Source organism: Salmo trutta, chromosome 36 (genome assembly GCF_901001165.1).
Source record: "Salmo trutta chromosome 36, fSalTru1.1, whole genome shotgun sequence".
Lineage (NCBI taxonomy): Eukaryota > Metazoa > Chordata > Actinopteri > Salmoniformes > Salmonidae > Salmo > Salmo trutta.
In genome coordinates this window covers 33,717,453-33,743,970 of record NC_042992.1, presented here as the reverse complement: position 1 = coordinate 33,743,970, position 26,518 = coordinate 33,717,453, and the positions used below count along the sequence as shown (strand labels likewise).

The 26,518-nt window shown below is 45.0% G+C and overlaps 1 protein-coding gene and 1 long non-coding RNA gene across 17 annotated transcripts; one reads left to right on the top strand and one right to left on the bottom strand.

Annotated features, from left to right (window-relative positions):
* Positions 1-287: 287 nt before the first annotated feature.
* On the bottom strand, positions 288-25,749 carry LOC115175952 (chromodomain-helicase-DNA-binding protein 4). 16 transcript variants are annotated; one of them, XM_029735622.1, is made up of 42 exons: positions 25,663-25,749; positions 24,788-24,935; positions 22,289-22,395; positions 21,749-22,003; positions 21,082-21,200; positions 20,536-20,926; positions 19,768-19,915; positions 17,763-17,932; positions 17,213-17,446; positions 14,564-14,767; positions 14,088-14,296; positions 13,625-13,756; positions 13,408-13,507; positions 12,975-13,166; positions 12,244-12,444; positions 11,935-12,072; positions 11,527-11,648; positions 11,197-11,370; positions 10,808-10,949; positions 10,495-10,626; positions 10,130-10,247; positions 8,782-8,906; positions 8,415-8,507; positions 8,031-8,184; positions 7,891-7,914; positions 6,858-7,033; positions 5,984-6,173; positions 4,920-5,009; positions 4,705-4,805; positions 4,362-4,495; positions 4,111-4,255; positions 3,792-3,960; positions 3,542-3,601; positions 3,246-3,349; positions 2,799-3,030; positions 2,615-2,680; positions 2,303-2,458; positions 2,023-2,131; positions 1,575-1,707; positions 1,169-1,364; positions 679-848; positions 288-572 (listed from the first exon to the last, which is right to left on the bottom strand). In XM_029735622.1, exons 2-42 carry the CDS (start codon positions 24,849-24,851, stop codon positions 558-560), a joined length of 5,994 nt encoding a protein of 1,997 aa, XP_029591482.1. In that variant the 5' UTR covers positions 24,852-24,935; positions 25,663-25,749; the 3' UTR covers positions 288-557. The 16 variants fall into 16 exon arrangements, with proteins under 16 accessions (XP_029591482.1, XP_029591481.1, XP_029591484.1 ...); XM_029735621.1 differs by lacking the exon at positions 25,663-25,749 and adding an exon at positions 25,425-25,651; XM_029735624.1 differs by lacking the exon at positions 25,663-25,749 and adding an exon at positions 25,425-25,651 and having other exon boundaries at positions 3,246-3,346.
* LOC115175954 (uncharacterized) lies at positions 15,282-16,347 on the top strand. The gene is made up of 3 exons (XR_003872124.1): positions 15,282-15,379; positions 16,091-16,153; positions 16,260-16,347. It is a non-coding gene; the product is annotated as an uncharacterized LOC115175954 (long non-coding RNA).
* Positions 25,750-26,518: the final 769 nt, after the last annotated feature.

Below are 26,518 nucleotides of genomic sequence, written 5' to 3'. Positions count from 1 at the left end.
GCTGTTCACTATCTATGCAGTCACATTACCCCTACCTACATGTACAAATTACCTTGATTGTAACTCTGCACATTGACGTGGTACTGGTACCCCCTGTATATAGCCTCATGTATTGTTATTTTATCGTGTTACATTAGTTTATTTTGTAAAAATGTTCTTAAAACAGCATTTTTAGTTAAGGGCTTTTAAGTAAGCATTCCACGGTAAGGTCTACACCTGTTGTATTCGGGGCACGTGATAAATACAATTGACCCCCCCCCCCACAATCTCACGATAAAAATAAACAATCCTTTATTACATTTTTATTTAGGTCCCAAAAAAAACATAATAACATATCAATAATATTAAGTCAAAAAACAAAACAAATAAAATAGCTATCATTTCCACAGTGTCCAGGGGTCAGCCTGTAGAAACGCTGCAAGTCCATATATATATATATATGTATGTATGTATATATATGTAAAGAGCCGTGGTTTCAAGCTTGGTTGCGTCTTCTTCTGCTGTGCCGATCAGGAATGTAAAGGTGATGGGGTTCGGGGGGGCAAGCCTAAGCCAGGCTACTGCTGCGACATCTGTAGAAGGAGAAAGGAACAACCACATTACAAAGTGTGACAAGACTCATGAACAAAACACACACACACACACACACACACACACCTCTTTGGGCTGGGCGCTTACCTGCTGTTGTTGAGGCTGTGGTTCAGGGCCTCTGCTGGCCAGGCGGCTCAGGATGTTCCTCTCGGACATCTGGAGTCTCACTGCGACGGGGGGTATCCGGGCGATGGTTGCCGGGAGACGGGTGACATCTGCCTTCATGTCACTGAGAAGCTCCTCCAGCTGTTTTAGCACTGAGAGGGAAAAGAGTGAGAACCTGGAAGTGCTTGCCAACTTAAATCTTCAACTAAGCCTCAAGGTACTTTAGGTTAGGTTGATAACGTATTATGGTCTGTTGTCAGCAAAGAGACCATCCTTCCCAATCCTTTGCACAGGGTCACGTTCAGTAGGCATAAAATGGCCAGGGGGAAAAAAACTGTCAGAAACAAAATGAAAAATGGAAAGGTACCATCCAGACCAACTTAATTAAAATGTTCCGTTGCCCCAAACATTTCTAGTGTGCCCTAACGAACTCGACCCAGACGTACTAGGCGAGTGCAAGCTGGCTAGCTACCTTTGTGCAGGACGGCGTTGGCGGGCTTGTTCCCCGACATGGACTCCTTGCTGAGGTGTTGGTGGGACTCGGCCAGACACTCCACCTCGCTGAAGCGCGTGTTGAGGGCCATGGAGGGGTGGGAAGGGTCCTCTGACATGTTGAGGTAGGCTGCCCGGCGCAGCTGCTCCTCGATCACCAGGGCCTGCTCCAGCAGCTAGTGGGAGGGAAGGAGGAGAGGAGATGGGGAAGGAAAGGGGTGGTTGAAAATACATGAATCCAAAACGCGCGGCGTGTACACGGAGCACAACAAACCTGTATATTATTATAAGAGTGAAAATGAGAACGGCTGACAACTGTACTAGAAGAGTTGGCTTTAGAAATGACGCTCATAAAAAGGACAAATGGCTAATAAAGGACTTCATACCTTAAACCTCCTGGCCAGAAACTTGTTTTTGATCTCCAGGAAGTTGCCTCGGTTCATCTCAGCCTTGAAGGGCTCGTTGAGGATGGCGTACTTCACATCGTTCTGGATGTCCTGCCAACGCGCGTAGCCGTGTCTAGGGGGCGCCAGAGTCAAGGGAAAAACAAAACAAGCCCCACTGTTTGTGTTATGAGCAATACTGGCCTAATGTATGTGACCTTTCACTAATGCTTGAAGCTGGTCATAGTTCATAGATATGTTCAGATCATGCTACAGGCAGTCCACCCTGGAGGCAATAATCCAATGATGGTGTTGTACCGGTTAAACGTTTAAGAGAAAGACTTGACAGTAAATCATTGAGTTCTATCAGTTGGAACGCGCCGTCCTAATGTCTGTTTACAAAGAGCCACAGTGGGCAGCCTAGTAAGTCAACACTGGTATAAAAGGATACTGTATTATGCCAGCAAGCAGCCAGTAGTCGTGGCGACGATGCCAGATCTCGTTGGTCTTCTTGGTGACGGTGGCGGCCCTCTCCTCGTTCTGCCACAAGGAGTGCAGTTCTGTAGGAGAGAGAAGAGATTGTTAGTGATTCCCTGTAACAATTGAGAATATTGAAAATGCAGTTTAGTCCAAGAGTAGCGCTTAACCATGTTTGAAACCAACCAAAACTCAGTTGAGACGGAGTTGAGATCTGAGCGTGCGTGTCCCTCGACACTCTCCAGTCCTCTTACCTGTGAATCCGCCGTCGGCGATGTTAAACATGAATCTGGTCTTAGCTTTCTTCTTCTCCTCACTGATTCCGGCCGCCGCTCCCTCCTTCACACTGTCCCCGTTCTGCAGCTTGGCCGGCTCCTCCACCTTCACTCCATCCTTCTCCTCCTTTTGCTCTGCAGATAGAAGAAATAAAAATGGGGCCAAAGAGAGAATGGCGTGAAGCAGAAACGTTGACAAACATCGACCAAGGCACCGAACCTACAGTATGTTCTTACTGCAGTTTGTTGATCGACAAGGGACAAAACGAGAGCGAATGACAGACAAGCTACCTTTCTTTTCCTCTGAGGCAGGAGTGGTGTCCATCTTTTCGGTCTGCTCTTCTTTCTTATCTTCTGCTGCAAATCCATGAAGAGAAAGAGGGGGAGACATTAGCAAACAAGTGTAATAGAAATGGTACTATGGGAAAAATAGTGCTGAGCCATATTCTATTATGACATTGACAGAAAAGTTCACCTTTGGCCTCAGAGTCTTCAGATTTGACCTCCGACACGTCCGCCTTTTCCTCCGCTGCTGGAGACTTGGTTCCCTCTCCTCCCTCAGCACTCTTCTCCGCAGTCTCGCCATCCTTCTTTTCCGCCTCTCCGTTGGTAGGCTCGTCTGTTTCCATGGGCTCCTCTTCCTCTTTTTGCTTTGCTTTCTGTTTAGGGGAAGGGGTCTTCTCATCCTCATCAGGGATCGCAATTATCTGAAAGAGGGGAAAGAGAGAGATTTATTAGAGCCTGAAGCACAGAGAACTAACTAAGTATAACCATTCTGGAAAAGGAGTTCCATCTCCGACTTCACAACAATGATATACTGTAGTATCAATACCCAATGTACAGGTATGATACATTGGGTGGCTTTGGTTGTTATCCATTGCCCTTTTCTAGTCTATTGACCAATGTAGATCAAATTCTTTACCTCTGGGTCTTCCGTCTTCCCGGACTCCTTCTCCCCCTCACTGTCTTTCTGCTCCTCTTTCTCGCCATCCTTCACGGCGTCCTCAGTCCTTGAAGGATCGTCTGCTAAACCAACAGGTCATCCTCTTTAATCCACCTTCCACATCTCCAAGCATTGATTGACAGTTACACATTTTTACACACCAAGCACTCTTATTCTATGGTGGTTTCACTAAAAACCCGCATAGCAGCAGCGCGTGGGTCAGAGTCCTGGAACAGTGAGAGGGTGTGGAGGTGGGGGGGGGGCAGATGGTTTACCTGGGGCGGGCGTGTTGGGTTGCGTGTCTGCGGGTGTGCCTGTGGAGGGAGTTTTGGGGGCTGGGGAGGGCGAGCACACAGAGGAGAACAGGAGTTAAAAGCATTATCGCAGGAGAGGGTCTACTTGCAGAAATGGGCGGGTTTGCAGGCCATAGGTCAACACAGCAGTGAAAGACGGATTGTCCATAAGGAATGCGGAAAGAGCAGGGATCAGGGAGAGGGTTGTGGAAGAGGGCGTAGCGGTCTGTACCTGTGGCGGGTGTGTTGGGCTGTGTGTCTGCAGGCGTGCCCGTGGAGGGAGTCTTCCCTGGGGAGTCGGGGTGGGCTCCAGCTGCAGCGGCCGCAGCCTTTTTACTCTCCTCCAGCTCCATCATCCAGGGCATGGACCACTGGCCGTTGACGTGCTCAAACTCCTGGACCTGGTGGAAAACACGGTCAGAACGCGGCCAGGACAGATAATGAAACACAGGGTCGTATATGATCATGAGACCAGTGTACCGTTAAGACTTTGACTTAAAAACTATGACAGTTGAATTGATCGGCTATCCCAAACAGGAACTGGGCTTTACCTTCTTACGGATCAGTGACATCACGCCGATGCGGGTGAGGACGTGTTGCCGCGACAACCCTTCACGTGGGACGCCGTCGGCGAAGGTCTCGGCTCCGTCTGCGCCGGGTTCACACAGGTGCCTCATGAAGAGCGAGACATACGCCCTGAGAGAGACCAAGAAGGAAGAGAGATGAGTGGATCAGATGTCAACAACAAAGAAAGGGACATATTCAAATGACTATTTACACTATAACAATGTTAGTTACTCACTTGAACTCTTTCTCCGCTTTCCCGCGCAGGTCTCTGACCAGCCACTGGGTGGTGAACGCATCCTGGGGAGGCATCCCATAACGCATCACTGCATTCAGGAAGGCCTTCCTCTGGCGAACGTTGAAGCCCAACACCTGAACACCAGAGGGGCAGGGTTAGTGTCGAGTTAACAGGTAGTCTTACAGATCGACTCCCAACCTGACATTCAAATTGGCTTGTATAGAAATAGTCAGAGGCAAGAGGTGGGTAGGCCCATCTGTAGATAACCTAAATTGCAAACACATTCAGAATCATGCAGAGCATTGGTTCAGAGTGCAGTGATTGATGGACATTGACAGCTGACCTCAATGTTGCCTCCCACTCTGGCCAGCAGGGGGGGCAGTGGCTTGTCCCTGTCGCCCCGCATGCCTTTCCTGTTGGGTCTGCGAGAGTTGGCTGCACCGCCAGAAAAAAGGAAAACATGAAAAGTTATTCTCTTAAGCTTCACAAACCACACACACGCGCTCTTGTAAACCCCACTGAAAGGGACACCATCTCTGTCCACACACTCTCGCTTACCTTCTGCCCGCTCATCAAAGTCCTCGTCACCCTCCTCGGAGGCCACAGAGTAGTCCGAGTTGTTGTCCGATTGGTCATCCTGCCAATCTGCTTGGAGACAGAAAAAGGCACGGGGAGCAATTTCAGTACACAGTCCAGAAACGTCTGAACTTCTTTAAAAATATATATATTCAAAGAGGGGGGAGAAAATTCTACAAGGAAATAGACTGAGTGATAGGTTGACAAACAGACCAAGTACAGAGATCTAGCAGGAAACCACCGTCACACACTTGCCTACACACAATACACGCAGTGCCCGAGGGGGGAGTAGCTAACAAACCACACGTGGGACTTTGGTTAAGCTAGTATGTCTATAGTTAGCAGGCAAGGAAAAAGGCACCGGTTCCCAACTCAAAAGAGGGAAGGGGTACAATAAACACAAACCAAGTAAGCACAACACACACACACACACACAACCCCAATTCAGTCACACACGCCAACTCCTATCTCTTAGGGGACTAGAAGAGTACAGTTTGCGGGGCGGGTGCCGGCATTTTCTTCCTCTTGGTGAGGAGCCTGAGATCATGGTGCCCATACAATGCATTGTGGGTAGAGTAGTCCACACCATTGCAATGCATTGCATTCAGGTGTCAAAAGTGAATTAAGGAAAGCGGTCATTCCAACATAAAAGGGCTTGAACATATCTGCTCATCATATGTAATCCTGAATAGTTTGGATTGTTGTTGGGGATAGAAGATCACTAACATGTGAAGATTTACCAGGCTTTCTGAGGTTTGACACAGAGCCTTGCTGAAGTGGTGAGGTAATGCAAATTGTATGAAAATTCAAAATTTCCAACACAACTGTGACAGAGAGGCGTGCCTCATGCAGGAGGTAAAGAATATTCAAACCAGCCCCGGACACCACTCTGTTACCAAGGCTTCACCGGTGGCGCTCACACAGGTACATACCTCCATGCTCCTACACACTGCATACCTCCATGCCTGCCCTTGCACACATCCACAAAGGGACACACACACACACGTAAGTAAGTAAATAATGGCGTTGGCGCTTGTTGTTGTTACCCCGTCTACTACCTCGGTCCTCCTGGGAGCCGTCGTTGTAGTTGACCTGCTTGCGGATGCGCTTGCCCTTGCCCAGGTTGCGGGCCAGGTCCTCCTGCTGCTGCTCATAGTGGTGCCTGAGCAGCTTCTCCCAGTAGTCTGGGTCGACACTCTCCTCCTGCTTGATGATCTCCCTCTGTACTTCCTCTTCCTGAGGGGGCCAACAGAGAAGGAATATGAGCGAGTGAGTGAGACAAAAGGCGATTCATTGATCAAATCAAAAATTCTATTTGTCACACGCGCCGAATACGATATGTGTAGACCCTACTGTGAAATGCTTACTTACAAGCCCTTAACTAACAATGGAGTTCAAGAAGAGTTCAGAAAATATTTACCAACTAAACTAAAACATTTCAGAAAAGTAACAACAAGAATAAATAACAATAACGAGGCTATATACAGGGGGTACCGGGTCAGTGTGTGGGGGTACAGGTTAATCGAGGTCCTATGTACATGTAGGTAGGGGTAAAGCAACTATGCATAGATAATAAACAGAGAGTAGCAGCAGTGTAAAAACAAAGGGGGGGGGGGGGGGTCAATGTAAATAGTCCGTGTGGCCATTTGATGAATTGTTCAGCAGTCTTATGGCTTGGGGGTAGAAGCTGTTAAGGAGCCTTTTTGAAAAACCTTGACTTGCCGCGCGGTAGCAGAGAACAGTCTATGACTTGGGTGACTGTGTCAAATTAGACACACACACACACACACACACACACACACACACACACACACAACGTCTGGGCTACAACAAAGCCACTTAGGAGTGGACCTTCTAAAAAAGCAAAATTGGATCTAAATCGCCTGCTAAGTGGCTGGTATGTCCAACAAACACACTTACCGCCTCCTCCTCGTCCTTGACCACGTACTGGGCCACCTTGAAGGAGCCCAGGTACTCGTTCATGCTCCCGATCTCCGTTTCCTCCGGGGTTTCGGACTCCTGGTTCCTGTCCAGAAGTCTGTCCACCGCCATGTCATCGTAGTGGATCACCTGACTGTCCTCCTCCTTGTTCTCACCTGGGGGACATCACATTTCCATTATGGACATGCTCCATCTAAAAACATCAGCACACGGTCTAAACATCATGTACGGCAGGGTTTCCCAAACCATCAGTCCTAGCTTGTCATTATGAAAATCGAACGCAACAATGCCAATGTTTTCAATTCGACTTTTACTTTCAAAAGCAGCTCAAACATAGAACATGTAAGAATTATCTATAGCCATTGAATTCCCCCGTGCGTTATTGGGAAAATATGCACGCTCAAGAATGCCCTTCAAGCCAATCAAAAACAAGTATTTATCAATGCCACGGTATAATTAAACAAAGGCCCGAGGGGGTGTGGTATATGGCCAATATACCATGGCTAAGGGCTGTTCTTACGCACGACGCAACGCAGAGTGCCTGGACACAACCCGTAGCCGTGGTATATTGGCCATATACCACAAACCCCAGAGATGCCTTATTGCTATTGTAAACTTTTTACCAACGCAATTAGAGCAGTAAAAATTCATATTTTGTCATAACCGTGGTATACGGTCTGATATACCACGGCTGTCAGCCAATCAGCATTCAGGGCTCGAACCACCCAGTTAATAAAACGTTATACTGTACGAGTTATAAACATTGTCATAACCTTAATCTTGAACCAAATCTGTTCTATACATCATTATGTTTTTAATCTCGGTTTACACAGAACTAAAACCATGTGTAATTTGGTTAGACGCTCCATTCATTTCTAAGGGGGGAGGGGGGGGGAACACATGATAGAAATGTTGAACATTTCACCTAATAAGCACTAATAAGTAATAAACAACAAACTATCAGCTTATTTGACTGTTCGTATCTGCTGGCCTTTGCTCGTTTTCTGTTCACCTGCAACACGCTTCCAGTAACCTGCTGTGGGCAGGTAAAAAAAAAAAAAGGACATTTTGTTTGCTCACTTGCAAGCCAACTGACTGGTGATTTGACAGATGAACAACTATCCACTCCATCCATCATCCCTCCATGTTTACCTTCTTTGTCCCCCTTTCCAAGCTCGTCCTTGAACAGCTCCTCCGTGCCGAACTTGAGGATGTCGTCCAGCTCCTGTTTGGACATGGAGCCCGTCTTGGAGCCCAGACCAGGACGCACCACCAGGTGGGTCAGCATCATCTTCTTCTTGGCAACCTGGAGAGGGAGGGAACATGGACGTTGCAATGCATGCACTTTCTTTCAGCCCATTTAGGCCATAGAAATTAAATGAGTAGAGCTGACAGACAAGGCTCTGTTTCACACACACACACACACAAACATTCATTGGATCCATCAAGAAAGTATAATTTCTATGATACAGATTTGTTGTGTTACGTTGTGAAGATGTCATTGTGATGTTGCGGGAGAGGGGACAGCCTCTTTACCTGAGTGATCCTCTCCTCCACAGAGGCCTTTGTGACGAAGCGGTAGATCATCACCTTCTTGTTCTGTCCGATACGGTGAGCTCTGCTGAACGCCTGAGATGAGGAAGAGGCAGAGAAACTGTATGAACCTGTCATCCTTGCAACCACCTTAATAAAGTTGATACGAAGGAGGACAAGGAAACGATAATCCCAAATCGACCACTAAACACGTGTGAAGAGCTGATTGGATAGGCGTAAGAAATATGGTAATAGCTCCACTTGCCCTGATAGGCTAGGTGGAAGTTTCACCATGTTGCTTAAACAAATCAAATTCTCAAAGTCCTTAGGACTTGATTTGGCCTATGTGTGATGGTTTTAAGTGTGATACCTGGATGTCGTTGTGAGGGTTCCAGTCTGAGTCGTAGATGATGACTGTGTCGGCGGTGGCCAGGTTGATACCCAGACCTCCAGCTCTTGTCGACAGCAGGAAGGCAAACTGGAGCGCTCCCGGGGCTAAGGAACAAAACAGATCAACCACTCAGACCAAAATCACTAAACATATACACAAACATGGATACAAAAGTATGTGGACACCCCTTCAAATTAGGGAATTCGGCTATTTGCTGACAGGTGTATAAAAACGTGCACACGGCCATGCAATCTCCATAGACAAACATTTGCAGTAGAATGGCCTTACTGAAGAGCTCAGTGACTTTCAACATGGCACCGTCATAGGATGTCACCTTTCCAACAAGTCAGTTCGTCAAATTTCTGCCCTGCTAGAACTGCCCCGATCAACTGCAAGTGCTTTTATTCACAGGCCTGGGCAACTCCAGTCCCCGGGGCCCTGATTGGTTCACACTTTTGCCCCAACCCGAGCTAACACACCCAACTCCAACTAATCATGATCTTCAATTAAAAATGCTATTAGTATAAATCAGGTGTGTTTGCTAGGGATGGGGGAAAAGTGTGAGACCAATCAAGCCCCGAGGACTGGAATTGCACAGGCCTGTGCTACTGTGAAGTGGAAACGTCTAGGAGAAACAACGGCTCAGCCGTGAAATGGTAGCCCACACAAGCTCACAGAACAAAAGCGTGTAAAAGTTGTCTGTTCTAGATTGCAACACTCACTACCGAGTTCCAAACTACCTCTGGAAGCAATGTCAGCACAAGAACTGTCTGTCGGGCCATGGCAATAATCTGGTGGCCATCCATGGTTGCAATAGGCCCAATGAATTCAGGAGTATTGATTTTGTAATTATGTTTGAGCATAAAAAAAACACAGCATTAGCCATGGCAAAATGCATAAAATTGCAGGAAATTTGCTTTAAAAAACCTCAACGTTTTCTTTCAGCACATTGGAAAAATATATAGAATTGCCGCAAATTGGCTTCAAAACAGCAACAACGAAAAATGTCAGCTTCATGGAGAAACATGTAGAATTGCAGTAATGGAAACAACAAAAAAATGTATCTGCACCACCAAGAAAGGTGTTGTTTCTTGCCCGGGGACCGGAACAAATTCAGCCGCACCGACCACCACCTAAGCCCCCTTTTGATCCAGAAAAAAACCCTGCTTTCTACATCAGCTATTATCTATATCAATCACTTTCAATATCAAACAACGATAGGATATATACTCCTAAAGACTCAACTATACAATATTCACTCTGAAACTGCAGTATACACAGTGACGTAGACGAGTTGGAATGAGGAAGTCTGTGGGGTGAGCCTCACCGTTGAATCTATCGATGGCCTCCTGTCTCATGCCCCCGGTGATGCTTCCATCAATACGCTCGTACTTGTAGCCCTCGTTCTCCAGGAAGTCCTCCAGCAGGTCAAGCATCTTGGTCATCTAATACAGAGGGAGTGAATGGGCGGTGAGTAAACAAATAAAGTTGATGCACGAGAGGCAAAATAAACGTCAATCTATAAAATAATCTACAAGGGTAAGCAGTGTCCATGTGTATGTCTGTCTGTGTGCTTTTTGTATCTTTAAGTGTCTGTCTCCAAGATATTTGAAATGGTTGAATCCTTCAAGATGTAATGCAATTTGTGGATTCAAAAAAAAGATTTTAAAATGTGAGTGTTGGGTAACTAACTTGAGAGAAGATGAGTACTCTGTGCCCTCCGTCTTTCAGCTTCCTCATCATCTTCTGCAATAGAGTCAGTTTTCCGGCAGACTTAGTGAGGGCGCTGCCGTCGTACATCCCATTGGGCATCTTTGGGGCTTCCTGTTTGGGGGAACCAATCAAGAGTCAGAGCCTCAGTTATATAGAGCTTCACAGCAAAAGACTACACAAGTTATAATGCATATTATACCTAAACTGCAAATACAATCCCTCCCCACACACACTTATCCATCACAATAGCATGGTCCATTCTCAGTCAACAACATTGGTATGTGGGTCATACCATGGCTGCCACAGGGAAGAGGTAGGGGTGGTTGCAGCACTTCTTGAGGTCCATCACCACATTGAGAAGGGATACTTGGTTCCCACCACTTCGTGTGTTCAGGGCCTCAAAGTTACGGGTGAGGATGAATTTGTAGTACTTCCTAAAAAGATGAGACAATAAGAAACACTTAATACCACTTCCCCCAGTCCAATTTTATGGTAAAGTTCTCATGAGTTGAGTATCCCAAGGGAAGATTGTGTTTAATTAAGTTAAGTCTTGGGAAGATAACTAATCATTCTAACTATATATTTGATCACATCACCTTTCAGCCAATAAAATTGGCTATTACCACTATTCCATTTACCCCCTTCACTACATCCTATCCCTCCTTTCCCACGTTCACTCACTTCTGCATGGGGCTGAGCTCCACCCTGACGATGAGCTCCGTCTTGGAGGGCATGTGTTTGAAGACGTCAGCCTTCAGTCTCCTGAGCATGTGGGGTCCCAGCATGTCATGCAGCTTCTTGATTTGGTCCTCTTTGGCGATGTCAGCAAACTCTTCCAGGAAACCCTCCAGGTTACTACACAGAGAGAGGAAGATGCAGGGAAGTAAGTAAAGGTTAACTCTATAATAGCTGGTCTAAGAAGTGCGGGGTGTGATACAGGTGACGTGAAGTGGTCGTTGGGATTGAGTGGGAAAGTATGGGGAGTAATGTGGTCAGAATGTGTACACACACCTGAATCTCTCTGGCGTGAGGAAGTTGAGGAGGTGGAACAGCTCTTCCAGGTTGTTCTGTAGAGGTGTACCGGTCAGTAGCAGCTTGTGCTGGAGAGGATAGTTGTTCAGCACCCTAAAGAACTGGAGGGGAGAGAGAGAAAACTGTTATCAAAAAAAAAAAGGCACACTTGAATTTCTCAATGGTACCATCAGCAGTGGAGTTTCATTGTACTTAATACAAAAATCAGGATATCCAAATAACGAGAAATGTTATTTGGGATGCCTCAATACCCTTATACTTCCAAATTGATATTTTTCCTGAATAAGGGAATGTGTTGCACATAACAGGTAAACTACCTCCCTAGGACAAGCTCTTTAAACCCTCACAATAGACAGGTTATAAGAGTCGTCAACTCTAATCTCTCACCTTGGACTGGTTGTTTTTAAGCCTGTGGGCCTCATCAACCACCAGACAGGCCCAATCTATGGAACCTAGGATGGCCATGTCGATGGTGATTAACTCATACGACGTCAGCAGCACATGGAACTTCACCGATGAGTCTTTCTACAAAGCCACGGGGACGGTTAAAAACGTGACACACACCAGCATATCATTGAAGGAGTGAGCTTATCGTGACATATTGACAAAGCAAGTACTTCCTTACTTCAACAGAACGCCAACTTTAGAACTGTCGTTTAAATCAACAAAGTACATTTGATCAGTTATCATTCTCACCTTCATCTTAGAGGCTCTCTTGCCTCCGCGGATGGCGTTGTTCTCGAAGGAGAACTCGTTCTCTCTGATGACGGCTCTGCTGTCCTTGTCTCCTACGTAGGTCACCACGTACATGTCCGGGGCCCACATCTCAAACTCTCGCTCCCAGTTAATGATGGTGGACAGGGGGGCGCTCACCAGGAACGGGCCCTTGGAGTGACCCTGTGAGGGGAAAAGAAAAAAAGTCCCATACAAATGATCTTCTTTTTAATGTGTGGCCCCAGCTGGAATCTAACCCACTACCCTTGGAGTTGAAAATGCCATGCTTCACCAACTGATCCACAGCTAATTTAATAAAGAAATGTCATTTTTCATAATTCTAATGTAAATACATGGTGTTGTCAAAGGCGTTGCATTCTACACTCCGACCAATAGGTGGCAGTAATCTCCATGTGACCCCCCCAAGAGGGTTGACACAAAGCTCAAGCTTAATGTCGTCAGATTTCACCTGATTTATACAAAATGGCTGGGCTGGTATTGGTCTAGAAGGCTGCCAAGGGAACTATATGCCAAAGTTGGCATTTCTAATCTGTTTCTCTTTAACTAACGGCTAGCACTTCGCATTTTGGCCTTGATTTAATTTTTTTAAACAATGACATTAATCAATAAATAAAAAGTTAGAAGCTATAGTTAACATTTGAAAATTCTAACTGAAAGTTATTATTTCTAATACATAAACATTCACCCCATACCTCTTTGTAGAGTGAGTAGAGAAATACGGCAGTCTGCACAGTCTTGCCCAGACCCATCTCGTCAGCCAGGATAGTGTCTGTGCCCTGTGCCCAGGAGAAACGCAGCCAGTTGAGACCCTCCAGCTGGTAGGGGTGCAGGTTGCCCCCCGTACTGTCTAGGTAATCAGGCTGCCGCTCAAACTTGATGGTGGGCTGAAGAGGGGGGGAGAATGAGAAGTGAATTACTGTTGAAGCCAAGACACTATGCAGTAAATATGCACCATACAGGATTTATGTGCTTGTCACAACTTAGAGCGGCAGACGAGACTAAAAGGCAATTTTAATAGTAATATACTGAAACAATTTATGATGATCAGGAATATCTCCTAATTCAAGAGAAACCATCTCTCATAAAAAGACATAAGACTCCAATAACAGTTACAACTCCACTTACGTCAACGACAGGGTTCTCAGGAGGCCGGTCCAACCTCTTCGTCTTGCCTTTCACCTTCATCTTCTTCCCTGGTTTCCCCTCGTCGCCCATCATTAGCTCCCTGAAACAAACAGATAGAGAATATTGTTACCCTGGTAAACAGACAAAGGGAGAAAGAAGAAACTCCTCCAGTTAGTCTATGCAATATAGAGAAGGTGTACAATAACGCATTAGTGACCTGTGGTTCCAGTACTGCTGTCTGAAGATGTCGAACTCGGGGATGTCCATGTCCTCGGCCTCCCAGGTGGCCTGGTCGTAGGGGAGGTCTTTCCACTTGATGAGGTAGTGGATGTTGTTCTTCTTGTCCTGGCTGCAGCGCACAAACAGGCAAAACTTGGTTAGCAACATTGAAAATTACATCCGGTAGGTATTCGCAACGGATTGGTTTAAATTATTGCTTTGACCAATGTCAGAATTGCACCATGAAGGAAAACCCTTCACCTGACAAACACATGCAGAGGTAATCATGTGTGCGGGAGTTCTCCTTTCCATTGAAGGGAAACTCCCGACTAGACACTATTTACAAAGTGCACGACTCTATCGGCCTGGCAACTAAAAATCTGCTGATATTTTGGAAATGTTAACTCTCAATGAGACTAAAACACATTTCAATCACATTTAGGAGCCAGTCCTTGTCTGACCTGTGGTTAAGGATGCGGTGGATCATCATCCAGGCGATCTTGATGCCGAAGCGGTAGTACTTCTCCTCCATCTTGGCGTAGAGCGGGTCCTTGGCCTTCCTCTTTGTGCTCTTTTCCTCGTCGCCCTCGCCAAAGTCTATTGAAGGAGGCTCGTCCATGTCGTTCTTCCTCTGGTAGTTCCTGAACATCACCTGACAGTGCAGCTCCAACTGGGGAGATGGGAAAGAGTGGGTGAAAGGGGGAAGTGTGTGTGTGTGTGTTCCCAAACGTGGTTGTGACATTAAAGCTCTTCTCTAATCAATTTGAGTGAGAAAGAAGAGAGTCTCTTTGTTCGAACGCTTTTGTTTCAGTGTGCGACTGAGAAATGAAAAAGAAGATGTGCAACAAGCCAAATGAGGGTAGCTGTGTATGAGCGCGATTGCCTGTAAAGTAGCAGCCTGGCGAGAGTATTTTATCATGTGTATGTGCGTACATACCTGCAGCTCTGACACCCAGGAGCAGTGCCAGTAGGACATGTTGCTCCACTTGGCAAAAAACTCCCTGTCAGGGCGCCCGGCCAGAGGGGCGGGGTCGGGCTGGTCAGCCGGGAGGTCTGGGGGGCGGGGGATGGCCGTGGGCGGAGGGGGGTCGCCCCAGCGCCACGTCAGAATCTTCTGCACCTTGCCCTTCATTGGTGGACACTGAGGAGAAGAGGGGAGATCCAATGAATAGGTCAAAAGTATTTAAAACATTCACTTTTCATGACCAACTGATCATAATGACATGGTGAAAACTCCTTGCCTACAGATAGGTATTGTTACATGGCATTCAACCACTTAGTAGTTTTGTTTTCCCATTCACTACCTAAGACGGTAGGGGCTAGGTTTCAATTTGGGAAGTCAAATGTGACCCGTATGTCGCACTTCACAGGAGTGGCATTTGAATGTAAAAAAAAACAATTTTCATCAAAATGCGTATATCTTCTGGAGAAATGCCTTCTTGAACATGTGAACTTTCATGTGCCTTCATAACAAACCAGTACATAATTTGTAAATAAATAAATAAAATGAAATCACAAAGCTGTTTAGACACAACAAAAAAATACAGAATCTTGCCTAGCCATGATTGGTTGATACAACGAGGGGCTGGGACATTCACGAGAAAAAGGCAATTTTGTCACTCAAGGCTTCTCTGTCAAATGGCACATCCTGCTCTCTGCTACCGCGGATATTTGGAAGATCCATTGGATTTCATCATGGACTACATGCAAAGTGTAGCTACAACTTTCAATACCAGTCTTGTCCTGAATAGAGGTGCTGGTATTCACACAGCTCTGTCTTCTGTGATTCAGTCTGCCGTGAATCATTCTCCATACACCAGTTAAGAGTATACAGTTAAAATGCCAAAATATAACTACATGTACATGCGTTACTGTCTCAACTGTATCAAAAAGTTGCTTACTGCTAGCTATTGTACTAGCTAGCTAAACAGTTGCATACATGTACCGTTATAGCTTACTTGGTTCCGAAACGAGCCATTGTTTACAGATGGCTCATTGCGGGACGAAGCAACATTAAGACAGTTAGCTCAGCAGTTGCATTCTGCTATTATAGTAATGCTGATGTGTTAAAGGCATGTATGACGATAATCTTTTTCATGTTAGCTAGCTATCAAAAATAGCCACTGTGGTGCGAAATGCTAATCGATTAGCAAGCTAATCAAACCCCAAGTTACATTATTGGGACAAATGTTAAATTGGATGAAACGATAGCTAAATGACAAGCTAGCTATTGGATTATAGATTGAGGTAATTGTTTTGCATGTTCCACTAACTGGCTTGCTTAACGAATACCATTTATATCTAGCCAACTGGTAATTATGCTAACTAATCAAGCTAATTACCATTGTTGGTTGGAAGCAGATTAAGCATGTACTGGGCATTGTAGTACAGTTGTAGCAGTCAACAACAAGCTATAGGACATTCTTTCACATTTTAACTTATTTTTCTGGAATTTGACTTTCAGCATAAACCTGCTCTCCACCACCAGTACAAGGAGATGATTGAGGGTGACAAAGCAACACTTCAGGTATTTTGTCTTTGTACTTTGAGCTTATTGCTTGGACTTGGGGGGTCAATGAATGTTAGTATGCAAGGTTTTAATGTCTATTTTTGTCTGCTTTCCTCCTTTACAGCTTTAATTGTCTGGAGCCTGGTGTTGCAGCCAAGGAGCTTTCACTTATATGGAACCAGTTTCAGCTGCTGTGCAATGTTGACCTCCTTCCTCCCAGAAATGTGAAAGCATCACCCAGACTGGACATAAACCGGCAAACATATTTTTGAGAACATCAGGACTTTTGCAATGAACCATGGACATTGCATATCCTGTTCCAAAAGGCAGGATCGAAATACGCTCTCAGGCTAGATTCCTTAGCTCACATATAACACTGAACCAAAGTTACTCAAAGGATCTGATGATATAGGCCTAGGTCTAGATAGTTTTCACCTAAGCCTTATGTGTTACCTAAATTGTAGGCTACTACCTTTACCACTTGAAGTTAAAGTAGCACTAAGTCACTGCTTTAGCACATGGCCACATTCGCGTGTTCCAATGTGAATTCGTCAAGAGATAGATCGATATGAGGCTTTAGAGGGTGTGAACGATGCTACATGGGTGTAGACAAAGAACAGCACTGTAGATGTTCAATGTGAAAGGTTACCTTAAAGGTAACCTTTTTTTCTTTATTATACAACAATAGGAAATGTAATACTGTAAATGGTTTCCTAATGGGGCAATTTGGTGAGATAATGTTCAGAGAATCCATTTTGGCAACTTGATTAAAGTATTCTAAATATGTTTGCAAATGATTAATTTAGAGCAAGTGTGAAAATCACAGCAAAATGTTTGTTGCCCTTTTGTACAAAATGGGACTATGTTCATTAACTTTTAAAGCAGCTTTACTTCCCCATGTTTCCTCTAACTACAGTGTATGATATGCCATTTTGAAGCTCAGTGTCTGTACACCATTTCAAATTATGGTACACAAGACTGAAAAGAGACGGTGGGTCACAAATTCACTTCACCCTCTGTAACTGTCTGTGCCCCATGTCAATCACCCTCTGGGTCCCACCCTATTGGTTCACTCACAGTGCAGCGGGGGCAGATCCACTCTCCGTTGGGGATCTCAGGCAGGGGCGGATTGAGACAGTGGATGTGGTAGGAGGAAGGACAGGAGTCGCAGCAGAGCAGCTCACCACCGTCCTTACACACTCTGCAGAACTCCATGTGGTGGTCATCCTCCTCCGGCTCAGGCTCCACCTCCTCCTCCTCTTCTTCTTCTGAGCCATCCTCCCGCGCCTCCCACTGTTTGCCCTCCTTCTCCTGTGGATGGGGGAGGAAAGGGGTTCACGTGAATGGTAGTAGTGCAAAGGGTTAACTGGTTGAATGGTAGGGGAGCAAAGACAATTATTCACTGGAGAAATGTAAGTTCAAATACTACCAGCATATACCATAGTACTACTAGCTAGTAGGTTATGATCATTGACCAATGCTGGTCAATATGAATAGTTCATCGTTACCCTCTGCAATTTTCTCAGATTTTTTTCAGCACTCCAATTGGCCAGACATTCTCGTTGACTAACCAGTACCATTTTTCCCTGGTCACTTACTCCACCGAGCTTAGGAAGGTGTCACTCACACAGTGTGGGCAGCTCCAGGTGCCCTCTGGGGCGTTCTCCATGTCGGGGTCCAGACACACCATGTGGTAGGCCCTGGGACAGGTGTCGCACAGAATGATCTCCCCTCCCTGCTGGCACACCTCACAGTAGTCCTGGTGGTCCGTCTCATAACCGTCACCATCCTCCTCGACTGGAGAGAGGGAATAAGAGGAGAAAAGTGCGTGAGAGCAATACAAACTAAACAAAAATATAAAGACGCAACACTGTCAAAGATTTTACTGAGTTACAGTTCATATAAGGAAATCAGTTAATTGAAATCAATTCATTAGGCCCTAATCTATAGAATTCACATGACTGGGAATATAGATATGCATCTGTTGGTCACAGAAAACCAGTTAGTATCTGGTGTAACCACCATTTGCCTAATGCAGTGCGACATCTCATTCTCAGAGTTGATCAGGCTGTTGATTGTGGCCTGTGCAATGCTATCCCACTCGTCAATGGCTGTGCGAAGTTTCTGGATATTGGCAGGAGCTGGAACACGCTGTCGTACACGTCAATCCAGAGCATCCCAAACATGCTCAACGGGTAGCTTATGCCTACCCATACCATTACCCCATGGTGCCGGTGGGGTTCTCTGTTCACAAAGTTGACATCAGCAACCCACTCGCCCACACAACGCCATACACTCTGTATACCATCTGCCCGGTACAGTTGAAACCAGGATTCATCCGCGATGAGCATACTTCTCCAGCGTGCCAGCGGCCATCAAAGGTGAGCATTTACCCACTGAAGTTGGTTACTACGCCGAACTGCAGTCAGGTCAAGACCCTGGTGAAGACAACGAGCACGCAGACGAGCTTCCCTGAGACTGTTTGACAGTTTGTGCATAAACTCTTAGGTTGTGCAAACCCAGTTTCATCAGCTGTCCAGGTGGCTGGTCTCAGACGATCCGACAGTTGAAGAAGCCGGATGTGGAGGTTCTGGGCTGACGTCGTTACACGTGCTCTGTGTTTGTGAGGCCGGTTGAATGTACTGCCAAATTCTCTAAAATGACGTTGGAGGCGGCTTATGGTAGAGAAATGAACATTCAATTCTCTGGCAACAGGTCTGATGGACGTTCCTGCAGTCAACATGTCAATTGCGTGCTCCTTCAAAACTTGAGACATCTGTGGCATTGTGTTGTGTGACAAAACTGCACATTTTAGAGTGGCCTGTAATTGTTCCCAGTACAAGGTGCACCTGCGTAATGATCATGCTGTTTAATCAGCTTCTTGATATGACACCTTTCAGGTGAATGGATTATCTTGGTATAGGAGAAATGCTCACTAACAGGGATGTAAACAAATTTGTGCACAAAATTTGATAGACAAGCTATTTGTACATATGGAACATTTCTGGGATCTTTTATTTCAGCTCATCAAACATGGGACCAAGACTTTACATGTTGTGTTTATATTTTTGTTCAGTATAGACAGAAATTTCCCCAAAAAAGGAATGCCTCTTCAACATTTGTTGTTGTTTGACGAGCGCCCTTAAAGAAATACCAGGAACACTAACACTTAAGCCGTTACATATTGTAAGGTATGCACAGCAGAAACGCATATTTTTATCAGAATGTATGGCCAAAACTAATCATGTTTATTAAGTGCTGTAGAATGAAACATTACGGAATTGCACATTTTTTTTGTCTCTCCCTTTTACTATGTAGTTGGAGAGTACTTCATTTGCAATTGAAATTAGGAAGCATCTCAATCTCATAACCGATGTGTATCAATGCTCTGACGGAAGAGCTTGTCTACTGAATGTGTTAGCGGGTGTCAAACTATTTAAAGGAAGAAGACGCTGGATACTGCCCTCCTGAAAACAATCTTCTAGTGACTCAGTAAGACTGAGCGGTACTGACTGAGTCATGGCCAATTGGACATGCACAAACTACAGCTATGGAGTCTAGAAACTCGAGACCACTTTTTTATTGGGCTTGAGACATACTGTATCACAGCCATGGAAGAGAGAGACACACACCTGCAGAGTACTGACCCTTCTTCTTCTTGGGCTTGCTCTTGGGCTTCTTGGAGCGGCTGCTGCGGCTGTTGGAGCCGTCCGACACGGACACGCTGTTCATGCTGGCGTCGTCAAAGTCACTCTCCACGTCGGGCTCATCTTCCTCACTCTAATAGGAACACAGCGGGAGTGAGAGAGAAGGGTTAGAAATGTATTTTTCAGGAGAAATTATTCTCTAGGTTGAAGGCCTCTATGCCAAATGACAACCTAAGAAACTCAAAATGAGCGAGAAAGAGGTGACTAAACAGTAATGCTGGGAATTGCCAGGGACCTCACAATACAATATTATCACGATACATATCGTATCAGCACCGAAGTACTGCGATTTTCACGATTCTATGTATTGAGACTCGATACTGTGATTTTATTGCTATTTGATGTTCCAAAAATATTGCTCACGAAATGTCTGCTGCAGAGGGACAAGAGAGCCATGCGAAGATGAGTTATGGTCAGTCATGGACATGAAAGTACTGAAAAATTAGCTCTCTATTTAAAGAGAAGATGGAGAACAAGCTATGAAGGAAAAATACTGGCGTTTTGGTGCAGGTATTGCGATATTGTCAAAACGATACATAGTCAAAAATAATGAACAACTTAGCTACCAATTTTTCCCCCCCTCCATCACTACTAAGCAGGTCCAAGGAGAGAGAATGAGGAAGAAATGGTTGCAAATGGGGGACATGTAGAGAGTGAGAAAGGAGAAGAGAAAAAGAAAGTGAAAGCACTTACTGAGGAGCGTTTCCTCTTGCTGTTGAATCCTCCTAGCTTGATCTTGAGCGGGGCCACCTTCTTTGTAGCCACCTTCTTCTTCTCTACGGGCTTGGGGGTCGGCTTGGACTTCTTACGAGCATTTGGACCTTTGCCCTCTTTGGTCTTGGCCTTTTTCAGAGGCGGGGCGGGCGGTAGCGGAGGCTCGGCGACTGGGGCGGGTGCGAGAGGGGGCGCGACCTCCGCCACCATGCTGTCCACGGCAGCAGACACGTTGGCAGCGGCCAGGGCGGCGTTGGCCGCGGCGGAGCCTCTCAGGGGGTTGTTGGTGCTGAACTCACGCCACTTGGCGCCCAGCACCATCATCATCTTGGACACTGCGATCTTGGGGTTCTTGGCCGCGATGAGGGGTCTGGGGGAGATGGTGAGGATGGTGAGTAATGAGTCAAAAAAAGACAAGATCAGGGGAAGAAAGGAGAAAATATTTGAGTGAGCAAAAGGGGGTAAGAAAGTGAAAGCTTAAAATACTATTCAAGCCGCAAGCATCGATAAGGACAATCTCGTTACCGGACATATTGGCTGAAGGCCTTGTAGTTGGTGAGGGAGCGGTAGTCCTCTTCGCTGAAGACGTGGTCAATGTCCTCCATTCCCCAGTCATCCAGGAGCTGGGATGATGTCTTAGGCTCCTAGATGAAAACATTTTCAACATGAACGTTTGCGTAAAAGTGGTTATTTTCCAGTCTTTTCCATACTGACTGGACTATTGTGGTGGGAATATTTCTTGCCCTCTGAGTGGTACCATTGTTTTCAATAGCGAGATTTCTTGCCCTCTGAGTGGTACCATTGTTTTCAATAGCTACTCTCGCACCGCTTTGGACAAAGCACTTTCCTGCCAGCATTGGCGACTAACGGTTATTTGATGCCGCATACAGTTATACCATGTGCCAAGTTTTGTCTTGACAAAGGATCAATGGCAGGTAGTTCTATGCTGCCAGTGATAGTATGTCATTACATAAGTGTAATTACCTCTAATGGTAGTCTACTCTCAACATAGTAGTATTGTCAACTCTTATATACAGCGAGAGCTACAGGTAGCTTATTCAACCACTTCCTATGGAGCTATTAATGGTTTTAAGTTGCATAATTACAATTAAATTAACATCATGAAATATTATTTGGTTAACTTTAATACCGTACCCCCTCAAACGCTCTCCATCCTCAATCTAAATCTTACCGAGCTATCGTCATCATCGTCCTCATCCTCCTCTTCCTCAGGTTCAGGGTCCTTCCTCTTGTCCTTTCCTCCGCCGTTTCTGTCAGTGCTGGTGCTGCTCCTCTTCTTCTCCTTGGAAGTGCCCCCCCTGTTTTTCTTCTTCTTCTTCCCCGGGTTGTAGTCGCTGCCCTCGCTGTCCGAGTGGGGCACCGCTCGCTCTTCGTCTCGGTCTACCTCGGGGGTCTCCATGGGCTCGGGGGAGCTCATAGGCACATCCTGGAGGGGACACAGGGGGGTTAGGAGTAAGCCCACTGTCTTGACAGGTGGCGTGTCCCTCCACTGAAAGACTAACGCTGCACTATCTGATCGGAGACAATGGGTGTCCCTGAACCATTCCTCTGGAAAGGATGTAAAAATATACAGTATAGTATTTTACCTGCTTTCTTGGTCTACAAGCTAATGTTTGAAATTTTGGGCCAACTGATCAACAACAAACAAGACATGGTGCATCCTAACAATGTACAAATATGACAGGGACATGGTCATATCACAGTAGCCTACCTCTCTGCGAGAGGTTCGCCTCTTGCTGCTTTTGTTCTCCCGGCTCTTTTTGGCCTTCTTCTTTTTCTTCACCTTCGGGGCCTCATTCTCTGACATCTCTTCCTCATCTGCAATGGAGGTCAGAGACACAGCTTAACTGCATGACCCTGGATATAGACGTGTGTATGTCTGTTTTTTGTCTCTCAGCAGTTTCTTTTGGATTGCATCTTTGCAAAGTGAAAACATAACTGCAAATTAACCCATAAACATGTGCATTAATGGGGGCGGCAGGTAGGAGCGTTGGGCCAGTAACCGAAAGGTTGCTGGATCGAATCCCCGAGCTTACAAGGTAAAAATCTGTCATTCTGCCCCTGAGAGATACAGTTAACCCACTGTTCCCCGGGGGCTGAAGACATGGATGTCGATTAAGGCAGTCTTCCGCACCGCTCTGATTCAGAGGGGTTGGGTTAAATGTGTAAGACACATTTCAGTTGTACAACTGAGTAGGTTTCCCCCTTTCCCTAATGCAATAGAGAGAAATCGCAATGGCGTCTTTTTGTAGGCACCAACTTCACCATGGTTCGTTGGACAAAGCCTGTGGGGGAATGAATTATGTTTTTGTAGGGTGTTTGGATAAACACCAAAAACAAGGTCTGTTAAACACATGCTTAGGAGATCTTATATGTTTTTTTCTATGAGAATCTTCCTCAGCTTTTATGTCATTTTTTAAAAACACAAATACTTCATAATTCATAAAGGTCATGTTATCTGACTGATATTATACCATTGAACAAAATGTACAAGACCCCCTAAGCATGTGCTAACTTCAGACATTTTTGGCATTAATCCCAAAATCCCATTCTTTCCCCATAGGAATGGCTGAACGGAGCAAAGGTAACTCATTTCCGGTTTAGAACTACAAGCTGGTGAGCTCTATTATGGTTTCGGAGAATAGAACCGCCACCATGTCACTTGGCTGGCTAGATTTCAAATAGGCTGCAACTACTACCTACCCCCCCATAACTGTAATGTCAATTCAATATCCTAGGTATCCCCCGTTCCTTGCAATCCTGGTAGCTGCAAAGTCATATGGAATGGAGTTCAAAGCCTATTATGTAATTACTCATGGTACATTTACCCGTAAGCAAATGGCCGTTGGCATTGAAATCAAGACAAAGTGGCAATGGTCTGACGTGATAAGCTGTCTGTAGGTCAAAATGAGGGGGGCTGGATGACCAATTATATGCCATCTGATTGCCATGTCATCATTATCTCGATTAAGTTCAATTCCAGTTAGCCCAATTCCATAATGTGATTTCCCACAAACAAATTGGAAAAGATGCCTCTTCCAAGTAATTATTTTTATTTGAGTAAGGTTATGGTCAATGATTTCCACAAGTGAGAGGTTTGAAAGGAAAGAAAATAAAAAATCACTAGCATGCTAATAGAATTTACCAAATAAATCATCCATGCATTTTAATGTGATCATTTCTGTAAATGAATGCGAGTGGTTTAATAATTATATTAGTTTGCTACTATCTAAAAGGTGGCCTGGCGACGCATGTTGTGTTTAAAAATCAGAAAATTCCATCGCCTTAACTTCCCCCCTCAAAGATTCTAATGGTATATGCATTGCCTTCATATCCGAATCCGTTGTTGTTGTGTAAACAAAGTTTTATTGTACGATAGTTAGACAGCTATATGTCAAATTCCGTTAACATTTTCCAGAGCTGTATAGACAGCATTTATTTCTACCACGCAAAGCGGCGCTACCAACCACTCGATAGAGGAGGAGAAAGCCACCGTCGTCATCTGCCATCTTTCAAGCTAACTGGCTGGCTCCATCTTGTCATCCGCACGTAAAAATACCGGTAATATTTGCTAGGCCGCAAGAATATGCCGGTGGGTCGGCATGATTTTAGTAGCTCAAAGTTTAAGTTGTGCCCGTTGCCTAGGTATGGAAAAACAACTGGCCGTTTTACCAAATTCAATTTAAAAAGGCAAGCAATCCAACAACTGAAACCCAACGTTAACTAACGTTAGCATTGTTAGCACACGCAAGCTAGGCTAAGTTAGCTTCGGCCAGCTAGCTTGCCAGGCTAGCTTCTGGCCAACTAGTTAGTTAACCAGCTAGTCACTCAGTTAACCAGATAACATTTAGCTTAGACTGATGTCCATTGTTTCAGAAACGTACTTTAATTGGCTAAAACGCTTTTCCATTACTAGTTGGCCAGCTACATAAGAAATTGTGATAATGCTGCTAGCTAACTAGAGCCAAGTTAGCTAACCATAATAACCAGCCAAGTTAGCTAACTATAACCAGCATCAACTAGCTTAACGTTACCAGTTAGATACAATAGCTATTCATAAAATGTTATGTTGACAGTACACAGCCATAAATTGTATTATTTGGCCTAGTTATACGATTTACCCGTATTATTTACATAAAGTACAGCAAATGTAGATAAATCAATTTCGTTGCAATGAATATGTAACGTTAATTTGTAGAAGTGGTCCTACCATGCATTAGAGACCGATCCTCTGGGGCTCCAAAATCATCCCTATCTTCTTCGCTTCCAGACATACTGTTAGCTAACTTTAAATGTAGTTAGCTAACTAGCTAAATAAAGTTTTTAAATCCGTTTTGCCTCCCGAGTCCTGTCCGAGTCTTCAGTCCGTCCAGGTCGAGCATGGAGTCAAGGAGGACAGGTCCGCAAGGAGGTGGAAATAAGAGACAAAAAGAAAACAGAAGTGAATATTCTTGACTGGTTTCGTTTATTGAACAATGTAAATACATGGAATGCCTTAGTAGGTCAAATACAATTTCTGGTGTCAATTGTTTCAGCCAGCACTAGACTACTCAAGATTATCAGCATTTCAATCTATGCGTAGTCTCGCTAGCTACATATAGCTAGCTAGCCATTTGACATGCCATCATCGTGCGGCTAGCTTGCTACTAGTTTTCCGTCCCACACTTGGTTAGTTAGCCCGCTAACGTTAGCGCACACCGGCTAGGTTCAGAAGCACGATTCACCTAATCATCCCAAAATATAACTATCAATAAATGACTAACTTCAATTTGTTTAATTTCGATAATAAAAGGTCTGTCACAAATACATTTAGAAACAATGCAACAAACTACAGTAACGTTACTCACAAGTTGAATGATTCCACTGTTTGAAACCAGAAACAACGAAACGGTATGTTTTTCTTTTTAGGTTAAAATAACTAGCTAGTTCCAATAATTAAAATGCAGTCTTTTTTCTTATGTTGCACACGACGTCTCCCTCTCTCGCACTAAACACCCGCGCACGCACACACACAAAGAGATCAGGGGGCAGACATCCCATAATAACCCCACACACGTTCACCCCTCCCCCACTCTGCATAGTTACCTTGCAATGTACAGACCATAATAATCCACCCCCCCTCACATGCAGTCTCTTCCCCATTCCTCCATTCCCCCCTAGCAACCGACGTTACTATGGAAACACTCACCCCCCCACACCCTAACCAACATCCCATAATAATAATGAGCACAGTCACTGACATCCCACAATAAGCATAACTCCAAAAAGAGAGAGAGGGATGAAAAAAATACGTCACATGGCAACTGTGCACCACATGACTGCATTTAACTTCAGTCTCACAATCTACATGTATGTTGAGACACTGTACTGTACAGCCTAAGAGTATATTGCATCATGGACTGACACAAAACATTGCACACGCATATTATATATATAGAAGCCTTATGAACACTTATAAACCATATATTCCTTTTGGAGGTTCACCGCAGGGCACACATTCAGGTAAACACTGTACTGTGAACTTGGGCAGGCCCATTTGAAAACCATTGATTGATTCCAATGATTTGCTCAACCCTCCATGATATGTCTACACACAACCAAACGACCATGACTCAAATAAAACATGTTGTTTCCAGTCAAAGCAGACACAAAGACAAAACAGAAGTGCCATTAACTCAGAGAGACCATGGTTATAGGTTCAAAAGTCACCATGCATCATAGACACAAACTAATGAGGCCTTATTCAAAGCCACGTCTCATTTAGGCCTCTGTATTATCCTAGTGACTAGTCAGATTTAGCTTATACAGCGTAACCAACAGCTGAGACCCAAGGTCTGCAAAGGAGACCTTATGATAGGCCAATACTGTATTGCACTCAATGGTGAGAAAATGGTTGGAATCCTAACATGATTCCGTTATGCTATATCCTGACTGGATATTA

Bases quoted from the DNA above. Each gene is read 5' to 3' on its own strand.
- LOC115175952 (XM_029735622.1), bottom strand. From the start codon at position 24,851: ATGTCTGGAAGCGAAGAAGATAGGGATGATTTTGGAGCCCCAGAGGAT. The intron at 19,916-20,535 runs GTAAGTGCTTTC...TGTTCCTATTAG, and splicing joins GCAAGAGGAAACGCTCCTCA to AGTGAGGAAGATGAGCCCGA. The intron at 1,708-2,022 runs GTATCCTTTTAT...GGCGCCCCCTAG, and splicing joins CTGCTTGCTGGCATAATACA to ACACGGCTACGCGCGTTGGC.